Raw genomic sequence first — 12,917 nt, forward strand, 5'->3', positions numbered from 1 at the left:
CCCTGCGTCGGGCTCTGCACTGACAGCTCGGAGCCTGCTTGAAATTCTCTCTCTGTGTCCCTCTCTCTGTCACTCAAAATAAATAAAACATTAAAAACAAACAAAAATTTTTTTAAAGATATACTTTTTTGTTTTTGTTTTTAATCATGGAAAGAAGGGCATGGAAGCAATGGCATTTATCACAGTCTCCTTGTCCTGAGGGGCTGGGGGCTTAGATGCCCGGGACCCAGTCTCTTTGACCTCTAAGCGAGGTCACTGCCGCCTTCGCTCTCAGGTCGGGGGGGGGGGGGGGGACGGCAGCTGGGGGCAGCTAACCTACAACTCTGAGTTCGCCAGGGAGCCCCTGGGAGACAACAAAGCCCAGCGCCCAGCGCCCTCCCCAGCCCTGGCACACGAGGACACGCACGCACACGCACACACGCAGACCCACAACCACTCACAGCTCCTGGCAGACGGCGCGCCCCACGGCCAGCGCACGCGGCCACGCCCACAGCCGCGCACGTGTGCGCATTTTCTCCATCCCCGGGGCTTCAAGGGGAGGGGTTGGGGTGCGGGGGGCTGGGCGGCGGGGGGAGAGATCAGACAGACTGGGGGAAAGACGGGCGTGGGGGGCGCCCGAAGGCAGAAGGAACGCGAGGGAGAGGAGCGCAGAAATGGAAAGAGACCAGAGGGGGAAGAGAGCGGAGAGCCGGAGAAGGACGGGTGCGACGGAGGGGAGGCCTCGGAGGGCAGGGAAGGGCGCGACGGCGGCCCTGGGAAGGGAGGCCGTCGGGCGCGGGGGTGCGGGCAATGGCGGGAAGCGGGTGGAGCTGCCCGGCTCGTCCGTGACCTCAGAGCCCCTGGCCCAGCTCCGCCCTGACGTCAGCCCTCCTCCGCCCCCGCCCGCGTCGGGCTTCAAATGACCCCCGGGCTTCCCAGCCCCAGCGAGACCCGGGAGCCCGCAGAAGAGGAGCGCCCGCCGGAGCCATAGCGATGACACAGGTGCGTGCGAGAGTGCGGTCGTGCGGGGCCCGCTGGCACCTGGGTGACCACGTGGGTGGGCGCACTGCGCGCGCTCCTGTGCGTGACCGCCACCGTCAGTGTAGGACAGGGACCCCGTGAGGCCGAGTTCGGGTTCCATATCCCTGTGTGGGTGGCCATCCCGCCGGTAGTCTAGATGTGACAAGTCCATGCTTATCCTGCTTTAAGTCCGCGCCTGTGTGCGGGGTGCGGGTGGGGAGGCAGGGCGGTATTTGCTTGACACATGGCCTGGATTTGTACTTTTTTGTGTCCAATAACTATTAAGTTGAACCAAACGAAATCGCCGCTGTCTGGTCACTTTTGCCCTTTGAAAAGGGCAATTTCATGCAGTTCAACCTTAACCCTGACTTTCTTCTTGCTCCGGACCCAACCTTAACCGTTACTATTTCTTCTTGCCCATGTGTTTCTTGTCCTGTGGGCTTCCCTTCTAGGCTTAGCTCCTTTCTGCTCAAGGGCACGTGTTCCCAAGTTCCCCTGCATGGCTGTTGGTGGGGGTCTCAGGATCACTAAGTTGTTTCTTTAAGTTTATTTATTTCTTTATTTTTGAGAGAGACAGAGCGTGAATTGGGGAGGGGCAGAGAGAGGGGGAGAGACAGAATCCCAAGCAGGCTCTGCGTTGCCAGCACAGGGCCGGACTTGGGGCCCGAACCCACGAACGGTGAGAACATGACCTGAGCACAAACCAAGAGTCGGCCACTTAACCGGCTGAGCCACCCAGGTGCCCCAGGATCACTAAGTTCTAAGAGCAAGTGCCTGGGGAGATCTTCTAGAACATGAATGTTCTCCTATGTTGGCACACTCTCTGGGTCTCCTGTCATGTGTGAGTATCTGTGTGGGGCTGTGTGTCCACAGCTGATACAGGTGTGTTTGTGAGTGTTGGCATTAGAACCCTCTGTTCACCCACCTGTCCCAGCATGAATTGGGCCACCCCCAGCATCTCAGTCAGGGCCAGGTTTAGGGCAAAAGGACAGAGAAGGAGAATTCCAGAAGAAATAATGATGTAATTATTAATATTGAGCATTTATTAGCACCAGGCCAAAAGCTCTACAGAGAAACTAAAAGTAAAGTGAATTTCAATAATATATTTTATTCAACTCCGTGTATGAAGGGTCACCAAACTTTTTCTGTACAAAGCTAGACAGTCAATATTTGAGGGTTTTGTGTGCCATATGGTCTCTACGGCAACTACTCAACTTTGGCCTGGTGTGAAATCAGTCACAGACAACATGTAAACAGAGGAGTGTGGTTGTGTGGCAGTAAGACTTGATTTAAGGATGCTGAAGTTTGAATTTCATGTCATTTTCATATGCAACAAAATTGGGTTTTTTTGTTTTTTACTTTCTTTACCCATTTATTTATTTATTTATTTATTTATTTATTTTTTCAGCGTTTATTTATTTTTGGGACAGAGAGAGACAGAGCATGAACGGGGGAGGGGCAGAGAGAGAGGGAGACACAGAATCGGAAACAGGCTCCAGGCTCTGAGCCATCAGCCCAGAGCCCGATGCGGGGCTCGAACTCACGGACTGCGAGATCGTGACCTGGCTGAAGTCGGACGCTTAACCGACTGCGCCACCCAGGCGCCCCTACCCATTTATTTTTTAACTTTAGAGAGAGAGAGAGAGAGAGAGGCATTGAGAGAATCCCAAGCCAACCCTTGCTATCAGAAACATAATTTAATGGGACGCCTGGGTGGCTCAGTCATTTAAGCGTCCAACTTCAGCTCGGGTCATGATCTCCCGGTTCATGAGTTCGAGCCCCCCATTGGGCTCTGTGCTGACACCTCAGAGCCTGGAGCCTGCTTTGGATTCTATGTCTCCTTCTCTCTCTCTCTCTCTCTCTGTGTCCCTCCTCCACTTGTTCTCTCTCAAAAATAAGTAAACATTGGGGCGCCTGGGTGGCTCAGTCGGTTAAGCGGCCGACTTCGGCTCAGGTCATGATCTCGCAGTCCGTGAGTTCGAGCCCCGCGTCGGCTCTGTGCTGACGGCTCAGAGCCTGGAGCCTGTTTTGGATTCTGTGTCTCCCTCTCTCTGACCCTCCCCCGTTCATGCTCTGTCTCTCTCTGTCTCAAAAATAAATAAACATTAAAAAAAAATTAAAAAAAAATAAATAAACATTAAAAAAATATTATAATTTCATGAATAGATGCAGTAGACTATATTTGCTACAACATAACAAACTTCATAACAAGATTTTTAAAACTATCATTTCCATATGTAACCAATACAAAAATATTAATGACATATTTTCCTTTCTGTTTTTCAAAGGAAAGCCTCAAAATCCAGATGCGTGGCACATCACATACAGATGCTATATTTTCATTGGAGATAACTTGATCTGTATTTAGATTTCATAAAATTTACACTTGAAAAAGTAGGGCTTCCCACGCCCTACTTGTTTCAGACATACTTAAAAGCTTTCCAATAACTGAATTAAGTATCAGTTCCTAAACTTAAATATTGAAATAAAATTAGAATTTCAGTTCCTCTGTCATTCTGGCTGCTTCCCAAGCGCTCAGGAGCCACACGTGGCTGGTGCCTCCTGTACTGGACAACACGAATCTGTATCTTAACTCCCTTAACTCATAAATAAGCCCATGAGGCAGGAGCCCGTGACACACGAGGCAGTTGAGCATAGAGGACGATGCAGCCAAACTGTCTGAGTGCCCCTGGGCCAGAGAATCCCCTCTCCGTGCCTCAGTTTCCTCATATGGAATAGGAGTGATAACAGTATCTACACCATGGAGCAGTCCTTGGCATGCAGAAGGCGCTAAATCCCCATTTTACAAGATGAGAAAATGGAGGCACCCCCCCCCCCCCGTTCTGATTCTGAGCTCTTCCAGCAACATGAACTGGGCACTTGGCCCTGTTGGGGAGACCTGAGCAGTGGAGTTGGAGAAGGTGGCCATGGCTTTGGGAAGTCAGAGAAAAGATTCCTCCTCCTGTGAGCTTCATGACCTTGAGCGAGCCCTTCTTCCTGGCTAATCAGTCCTGTTTTGCCATGTGTATGGTGGCAGTAAACATTATTTGTCCCCCCCCCCCCACCCTCTCCTGAAGAGTAAAAGCAGTATATGAGCTGGTGATTCAGTGACCAGATTCCTGAGGTTCAAATCTTGGCTTCTCTGCTATCCAGGTGTGACCTTGGGCAGGTTGCTGCCCCCCTCTGTGACTCAGTGACCTGATCTGTAAAATGGGGATAATAGTAATAGTACCTATTCCTACGGCTGTTGGGAGGATTAAAATAAGTTAGTTTCTGGGGGCGCCTGGGTGGTTTCAGTCTGTTAAGACTGGGACCTCAGTTTAGGTCGTGATCTTGCCTTTGTGAGTTCGAGTCCAGCATGGGGCTGGCTGCTGTCAGCGTGGAACTGCTTCTGATCCTGTCCCCCTCCCTTCTTCACCTCCCCCCACCCTGGGCTCTTTCTCTCAAAACAGTTTCTGTAAAAGGCTTACAGCAGTACCTGATATATGTCAAACTGCATTATATTTTAGATAATGATGATGGTTGTATCAACACTAGGAAACCTTTGATTGTGAGATGAGTGATTATGTTCTGTGCCACTAAGATAAGAAAGGGGGGAGGCGGGGAGAGAACCCCTGTTCCCCTGTGACATTCCATTGAGTGTAATCCTCACGGATTGACTAGCTGTTGAAAATGTGAAAACAAAAGTACCAGAATGCATATAATCAGGCATTAAGCCTTGCTGTTTGCCACAATTATTTTCAAATAACTTTGCAGTACCCAGGGGATTTTTTTTTTTTTTTTTTTAACGACAAGGGGATGCTATGTTGGCTTGGGGCGGGGGGCGTGGGTGGATCTAGGTCTTCTCTTCCCGGAGGAGGATTTCAGAACTCTCTTCCCTTGCTATCCCCTCTCCCCGCTCCCAGCAGGACGTGCCCAAGCCCACCCCGGCCGCCCGCCACTGCTCCGGCCTGGCCCGGCGGGTGCTGACCGTCACGTTCGCGCTGCTCATCCTGGGCCTCATGACCTGGGCCTACGCCGCCGGGGTGCCGCTGGCCTCCGATCGCTACGGCCTCCTCGCCTTCGGTCTGTACGGGGCCTTCCTCTCGGCGCACCTGGTGGCGCAGAGCCTCTTCGCGTACCTGGAGCACCGGCGGGTGGCGGCGGCGGCGCGGCGGGCGGCGGCGCGGGGGCCCCTGGACGCGGCGGCGGCGCGCAGCGTGGCGCTGACCATCTCGGCGTACCAGGAGGACCCCGCGTACCTGCGCCAGTGCCTGGCGTCCGCCCGCGCCCTGCAGTACCCGCGCGCGCGCCTGCGCGTCCTCATGGTGGTGGACGGCAACCGCGCCGAGGACCTCTACATGGTGGACATGTTCCGCGAGGTCTTCGCCGACGAGGACCCCGCCACCTACGTGTGGGACGGCAACTACCACCGGCCTTGGGAGCCGGCGGCCACGGCGGGCGCGGCGGGCGCGGGCGCCTACCGGGAGGTGGAGGCCGAGGACCCCGGGCGGCTGGCGGTGGAGGCGCTGGTGAGGACGCACCGCTGCGTGTGCGTGGCGCAGCGCTGGGGCGGCAAGCGCGAGGTCATGTACACCGCCTTCAAGGCGCTCGGCGACTCGGTGGACTACGTGCAGGTGAGTGGAAGGCGTCCCCTCCCCACCGTGCCCCTGACACTCGGGATGCCCCTTCTCTGGGATCCTTTTTCGGTGCAGAGATCGGAATGAACCTCCAACTCCCTTTATTTATTCATCCGTTCAAAGTAGCGATTCTTTCCTTCACTCGTTCATTCTTACAGGGAGACAGACTCATTTGTTGTTTTCGTTCGTGCGGCGATTCATTCATTCCTTCCTTTCTTCACTCATTCATTCTCGAGTGCGTGCATACTCTTTCTTTCATTTCTACTCTTTTTTTTTTTAATTTTTTTAATGTTTATTTAGTTTTTTCAGACAGAGACAGAGCACGAGCGGGGGAGGGGCAGAGAGAGAGGGAGACACAGAATCTGAACAGGCTCCAGGCTCTGAGCTGTGGGCACAGAGCCCGACGTGGGGCTCAAACTCAGACCGTGAGATCATGACCTGAGCCGAAGTCGGACGCTCAACCGACTGAGCCACCCAGGCGCCCCACTACTCTTTTTAAGTTGAAGTGTAGTTGACATCACACATTGTTACACCCACCTCCAATATGGAGATTATTCATTTTACTCATTCATATATCTGTTGGATGCAGACTCTCCTTCATGCATTCACTCATCTGTCCATGTAGTCATCCACTCAGTCTAAAGAGTTATTCATTTATGCATCTAATATAAATTTATTTGTTTGCTTGTTTAAGATTTTATTTTTGAGTAATCTGTGCACCCAACATGGGGCTCGAACTCACAACCCCAGGATCAAGAGTTGCACGCTCTACTGATTGAGCCAGTCAGGTAGCTCTTATTTCTGTATTTTCATCCATTCCATGTAGAGATTTCTTGCTCTCTTCATCCAGTGTAGAAATTCTTTCCTTTACTCATCGGTTCATGCATCCATTATCCATCTAATAGGGAGACCGTGCATTCATTTATTCATTCATTCACTTACCCATTGAACGTAGAGACATTCAGTGTGGAGATTACTTTGTTCATTTATTCATCCACTTATCTATTCAATATATTCATTTGCTCAATTAGTCATTCATCCATTCAGTGTAGAAATTCATTCATTAATGTACTGCATTCGTTTTCTATGACTGCATAACAAATTACCACAAATTTGGCCGCTGGAAACAAAACACTTATTATCTCATAGTTTCCATGAATCAGGAAAGTCTGGGCAAAGTCTTACTGGATCCTCTATTCAGGGTATCATCAGGCTACAATCACGGTGTCAGCTGGGTCCTATCTCAGGCCCGGGGCCTCTAACAAGCTCATGTGTTTGTTGGCAGAATTCATGTTCTTGCCGTCCTAAAACTTGCCTCTTCCAGACCAGCAAGAGAAACTCTCAGACTTCTAGACCTCCTTTCAAAGGGCTCACCTGATTAGGTCAGACCTACGCAGGAAATGTCAACAGATTAAGGATAAATTACATTGCAAAACTCCATTACCATTTGTATACAAGGTAGTATAATCATGAGAGTTGTGTCCCATCACTTTTGCCATATTCTGTGGGTTAGAAGCAAATTACTGGTCTCACCCACACACCAGAGGAGGGTGTTACACAGGGGAATGGGTCTCGGGGAGGAGGTCATCTTAAAATGTGATTAGGCGTTGGAAATAACGACAAAATTCAAACGTATGTTCAGATTGGCTGTAGAACTTCCCAGCAGCTCCCCACCCCTGGGTGTCCTCCCCTCAGGATCTGCCCTGATCCCAGCCCCTTCCGCTCCACAGGTTTGTGACTCGGACACGAGGCTGGACCCCATGGCACTCCTGGAGCTGGTGCGGGTGCTGGACGAGGACCCCCGGGTGGGGGCTGTTGGGGGGGACGTGCGGATCCTTAACCCCCTGGACTCCTGGGTCAGCTTCTTAAGCAGCCTGCGGTACTGGGTGGCCTTCAATGTGGAACGGGCTTGTCAGAGCTACTTCCACTGTGTGTCCTGCATCAGTGGTCCCCTAGGTGAGCAGAGGTAGGGCTTGGGAGGGCCATGGGTGGGGTGGCGGGGGAGAAGGGGAGCCAGAACGGGTTGAGGATGTGATTGAGACTGGGGACAGAGATGGGGCTGCAGCAGGAATTGGGATTAGGGATAAGACTGGAAGGTGGGATGGTGTCTGGTGGGATTGGAGAAAGGGTGTGGATGGGGGATAGGTGCTGGGTGGCTTGGGGAAGGGGATGGGATGCGGTTGGAGTCAAGGACAGGGTTGGGGCCAAGTCTGGGGTTGGTGATGGGTTTTTGGATGGGGATGGGTAGGGGAGAGGACTGAGAATGGATACGGGGTTGGGGATGGAGTTGAGGTGGCTTCGCCATCAAAAATGGATGTAGGTGTGGGCCAGGGGCAGGACTGGGGCAAGTTTGGGCATAGGATTGCAATGTGGGTTTGGGGGTAGAGGGTTAAGGAAGGATCGGTGTTGAGAACGGGATCAGGGCTGGAGGTAGGGCTGAGGACAGGACTGAGGTGGTTGAGGATGGGCTGGAATCGGAGGCGAGCTGGGTTGGAGATAGGATTGGGGACAGTATTGGCAACAGTAGAGGCTGATGCTCTTCCTGTACTCCCCACCCAGGCCTGTACAGGAACCACCTCCTGCAGCAGTTCCTTGAGGCCTGGTACAACCAGAAGTTCCTGGGCACCCACTGCACTTTTGGGGATGACCGGCACCTCACCAACCGCATGCTCAGCATGGGTTATGCCACCAAGTAAGCTGAGGGCTTGGGTGGGGTGTGTGTGTGTGTGTGTGTGTGTGTGTGTGTGTGTGTGCTGGGGATTACCCAAACCCAAAATACCTTGCCGCACAGTGGGCTCTACCAAGTGAGACATTAGGGGAGAGTGGAAGACACCAGAAGGGACAGGGGTGGCAATCCCATTGATCACGTGACCCAGTGGACTCTACCAAGTGAGGCAAGGTGAGGGCGGGGGATTCCACCTAGGAGACACAACACGAGATCGGGGCAAGGTGGCTCTACCATGGGCGGCACACATTCCTCCCAGTGACGTGGGAAGGGAAAGAGATAAACAGTGGGATCTAGTGAGCGAGTGAGTGAGAAGAATCACATGCTTCAAGAAGAGTTGTAATTCCATGAAACTAGGGGAGTACATCTTCCAGCAGATCAAGTTCGGGTGGGGTCGGGGGGAAGAATTCTACAAAGCTAGACCCCATGAAAGGGCCAGAGAGCACCTGGGGTATATCAAGAGAACCCATGCATTCATTCACCCAGCAAGTATTTATTACAATGTTTTTGCTTTTTTTAAGTTTATTTATTAAAGTAATCTCTATGTCCATTGTGGGGCTCGGCCCAGTGATCAAGAGCCATACTCTCCCGCTGAGCCAGCCAGGCGCCCCTCATTACAGTGTTCGAAGCTCTAAGAATGCAGCAGAGACACCCGGGGACACAGTAAACACGTGGATGATGGCACATGCCGTGTGGTTGGATAGTCCGGGAAAAGGGGGCATAGGGTGTTTGGGAGCAGGGAATGAAATGTTAACTAGGATGCCCCAGGAAGGGCAGAGGCAGAGGCTGGAAGCGGTGCCGCTGGAGCCCTAGCAAGGGGGAGCGCATCAGGGCAGGACGGAATGGTCACGGGGGCGGGCCTACTACGAAAGGCTTGTAGGCCACGCGAGAACTTTGAAGTCGGGGAGGGTTCCGGGCTTGTGGTAACAGGATCCCTCTGGCTGCTGTTTCGAGTACAGACTGCAGGAGGCAAGGGCAGGGCAGGGAGGCTGCACAGGGGAAGGGGACCGGACACTGTCCAGTAATAACCCGCGAGGATAGAGTAGTTGGACGCCTCCTAACCAACCGACTGCTAGCGGCCACCTGCTGACGTTCCCTAAGAGGGATTCTAGCCTTGCGTGGGCTTAGCTGGAAACTGGGTGGGGACCGATCAGGATGTCTGCTGCGGCCACGGGAAGGGGGCTTGATGGGTCCCTTGAGCTCTAACCCGTTGGGCGGCTGCCTTCGGCGGGAACATCGCCTGGCTTGTGCCTCACCGTGAGGCCTGCCAATACTAGTGAGTGCTAGAGTATTCGTAATAGATTAGTGATAGCATTAGTAATAGGTCAGTAACTGTAATGCTGTTAGTAACGACAGTAGTGGCATTAGTCACCGTGAAAACAGTAGTAGCTGCTAATATTTATTGAGTAACCGGGCTGGTAATCCTGATTCAGCGCTCACGGCAGCCCTGTTAGGTGGGAATCCTCGTGGATCGCATCTTGCCTACGAGAACCGGAGGCCCGGGGAGGTCAAGAAAGCTTACAGCCCAGTGGCCGCGCCGCAGTGGCCTCTTCTGGCCCCGAGCTCTGTCCCGGCCACGGGGAGGGCCGTGCTGACGCCCCGCCTCGTCCCTCCCGTGCAGGTATACATCCCGGTCCCGCTGCTACTCCGAGACACCCTCTTCCTTCCTGCGCTGGCTGAGCCAGCAGACGCGCTGGTCCAAGTCGTACTTCCGCGAGTGGCTGTACAACGCGCTCTGGTGGCACCGGCACCACGCCTGGATGACGTACGAGGCGGTGGTGTCGGGCCTCTTCCCCTTCTTCGTGGCGGCCACCGTGCTGCGGCTCTTCTACGCCGGCCGCCCGTGGGCGCTGCTCTGGGTGCTGCTGTGCGTGCAGGGCGTGGCGCTGGCCAAGGCGGCCTTCGCGGCCTGGCTGCGCGGCTGCCCGCGCATGGTGCTGCTCTCGCTCTACGCCCCGCTCTACATGTGCGGCCTCCTGCCCGCCAAGTTCCTGGCGCTGGCCACCATGAACCAGAGCGGCTGGGGCACCTCCGGCCGCCGGAAGCTGGCCGCCAACTACGTGCCCCTGCTGCCGCTGGCGCTCTGGGCGTTGCTGCTGCTGGGGGGCCTGGTCCGCAGCGTGGTGCAGGAGGCCAGGGCCGACTGGGGCGGCCCCTCGCGGGCCGCCGAGGCCCGGCACCTGGCCGCAGGGGCCGGCGCCTACGTGGGGTACTGGGTGGTGATGCTGACGCTCTACTGGGTGGGCGTGCGGAGGCTCTGCCGGCGGCGGGCGGGCGGCTACCGCGTGCAGGTGTGAGTCCCGGCGTGCGGGGACCCCAGGGGCCACGGACTTGCCGGCCTCGGGTTCTGTGGGCCTCGCTTGCCCTCCTCCGTGAAGCGAGGGGGTCGACCCGAGACTCTTCAGCCTGGACTATTTGGGGGCTGGGACTCGGGGTCTTTGGGCAGGGGTATTTATTGATCAGGGTGTGGATTTTTAGGGGCAGGGGGAGACAGGGGTCCCCGTATGCTGTCCTGGGGTCTGCTTTCTCCCTGTTCGTATTTAATATCCATTTGTACTGTGTGATTAGGACGTAATAAAGAATTTTATTTATTTTCTTCTGAGTCTCTCCCCCTTTTTTTTTTGAGAATGGAGGAGCTGTGTGGTTGAAGGTTGGAGACTCATGGGTCTGTAATGTTTCTTTTTGAGAGACAGAGCATGAGCGGGGGACGGGCAGGAAGAGGGAGCCACGGAATCCGAAGCAGGCTCCGGGCTCTGAGCTGTCAGCACAGAGCCTGATGTGGGGCTCCAACTCATGAACGGTGAGATCATGACCTGAGCTGAAGTCCGATGCTTAACCAACTGAGCCACCCAGGCGCCCCAAGCTGGTTGTTGTTTTTGTTTGTTTGTTTTATTTATGGAGGGTGAGAGAGGGAGAGAGAGAATCCCAGGCAGGCTCTGCACTGTCAGCACAATGTCTGATGTGGGGCTCAAACCCAGGAACCGTGAGATTGAGACCCAAGCTGAAACCAAACGTTGGCTGTTCGACTGAGCCACCCAGGTGGCCCAGCTGCTTTTTGTTTGTTTGTTTATACATTTATTTGCGGGGGGGAGGGGTAGGTGCAGAGAGAGGGCGGGGGAGAGGGCGAATCTCCAGCAGGCTCTGCACCATCAGTGCGGAGCCCGATGTGGGGCTCGGACTCAGAAACTGAACTGTGAAATCATGACCTGAGCAGAAGTCAGCTGCTTAACTGAATGAGGCACCCAGGCGCCGCACCCCCGCCCCCCCCCCAGCTGTTTGAACCTAGACAGGATACCCTCCTTCTTCGGAGTCTCGGTTCTCTGGGAAACGGGGATACTAATCCCATGGGTCAGAGGTGTGAGGGTGAAATTTCTCAACTCCTCACTCACAGACACTTATGGAGTACCTACTACATGGGGACACTGTCAGGCACTGTGGGTGGTGTCTTCTAGTCCATCCGCTCCGCTCCTAAGAAGGGGAACTGGTACCGTCTCTCCTCAAACCCCTAGCATCTCACCCTTGGCTTGCTTCCCAATCACTGAGAAAACAGAGTTGGACGAGAAGACTTCCAGTTCCCACCCACGTCTTCCCACTGCCTCTGTGCCCACACAGGCCACCTTCCCCCACTACTGCAGGTGAACCCTCTGTGTTCCGATGCCAACCCCTTCAGGCACTAGACCTCACGCCGTCTGGTCTGTCTACTCAAAGATCTCCCACGCGCTCACCGTCATTATTCTTCCCTTCCCACAGGGTCCTTCCCACCAGCATCCAAATGTGCCATCACTCGAATTTTTAACACTCCCTTCCTATTCCTATTTCCTCCTGAGCTACTCATTGTTAAAAACGTAATCTCAGGGGTGCCGACCTCGGCTCAGGTCATGATCTCGTGGTTTGTGGGTTCGAGCCCCCCGTCGGGCTCTGTGTTGACAGCTCGGAACTTGAAACCTGCTTCGGATTCTGTGTCTCCCTCTCTCTGACCCTCCCCCACTCACGCTCTGTCTCTCAAAAATAAAGTAAAATGTTTTTAAAAATTTTTAAAAAATAAAAATAAAAAAGTAATCTCCTAGGCACCCCTAGGCGCCTGGGTGGCTCAGTCGGTTAAGCGACCGACTTTGGATCAGGTCATGATCTCGCGGTTTGTAGGCTCGAGCCCCACATCAGGCTCTGTGCTGGCAGTGCAGAGCCTGCCTGGGATTCTCTCTCCCTCGATCTCTGCCCCTCCCCCACTCGTGCTTTCTCTCTCTCAAAATCAGTAAACAAACTTAAAAAGATTTTTTTAAAAGTAATCTCTACCCCCAGTGGGTCTTGAACTCACAACCCTGAGATCAAGATTTGCAGGCACCCCAAACTGTCTCGTTTCTAACAACAAAACTCCTTGAGGGCTGTTTATATTTATCTCCAGTTTCCACAAAGTTCAGCCGTGTAAGTGTATAATTCAATAGACATGTGCAGCCATTACTGTCCTCTGATTTTTGAACATTTTCATCACCCCCAAAAAGGAACCCCATACCCACTGGGAGTCACTTGCATTCCTCACGCACTCATTCTGGGTCCACCTCCACACCCCAGGCAAC

General features: G+C 53.8%; 2 protein-coding genes across 2 annotated transcripts in view; one reads left to right on the top strand and one right to left on the bottom strand.

Moving 5' to 3' along the window:
• The window catches only part of FPR2 (formyl peptide receptor 2), a 32,477-nt gene extending 27,395 nt beyond the window's left edge, over positions 1 to 5,082 (bottom strand). The window contains exon 1 of the mRNA XM_045440495.1: positions 4,970 to 5,082. The gene's annotated coding sequence lies outside the window, so the exon portion shown is untranslated. The remainder of the gene's footprint in view (positions 1 to 4,969) is intronic.
• On the top strand, positions 666 to 10,945 carry HAS1 (hyaluronan synthase 1). The gene is made up of 5 exons (XM_045440473.1): positions 666 to 981; positions 4,908 to 5,615; positions 7,349 to 7,574; positions 8,178 to 8,310; positions 9,965 to 10,945. The coding sequence occupies exons 1-5, from the start codon at positions 973 to 975 to the stop codon at positions 10,638 to 10,640; spliced, it is 1,752 nt and encodes a 583-aa protein (XP_045296429.1). The 5' UTR covers positions 666 to 972; the 3' UTR covers positions 10,641 to 10,945.
• The last annotated feature ends 1,972 nt before the right edge of the window (positions 10,946 to 12,917 follow it).

Source organism: Leopardus geoffroyi, chromosome E2 (genome assembly GCF_018350155.1).
Source record: "Leopardus geoffroyi isolate Oge1 chromosome E2, O.geoffroyi_Oge1_pat1.0, whole genome shotgun sequence".
NCBI classification, from domain to species: Eukaryota; Metazoa; Chordata; class Mammalia; order Carnivora; family Felidae; genus Leopardus; species Leopardus geoffroyi.

Coding starts and splice junctions, on each gene's coding strand:
- HAS1 (XM_045440473.1), top strand. Junction 5,616..7,348: donor ACTCGGTGGACTACGTGCAG/GTGAGTGGAAGG, acceptor TCCGCTCCACAG/GTTTGTGACTCGGACACGAG. Junction 8,311..9,964: donor AGCATGGGTTATGCCACCAA/GTAAGCTGAGGG, acceptor CCTCCCGTGCAG/GTATACATCCCGGTCCCGCT.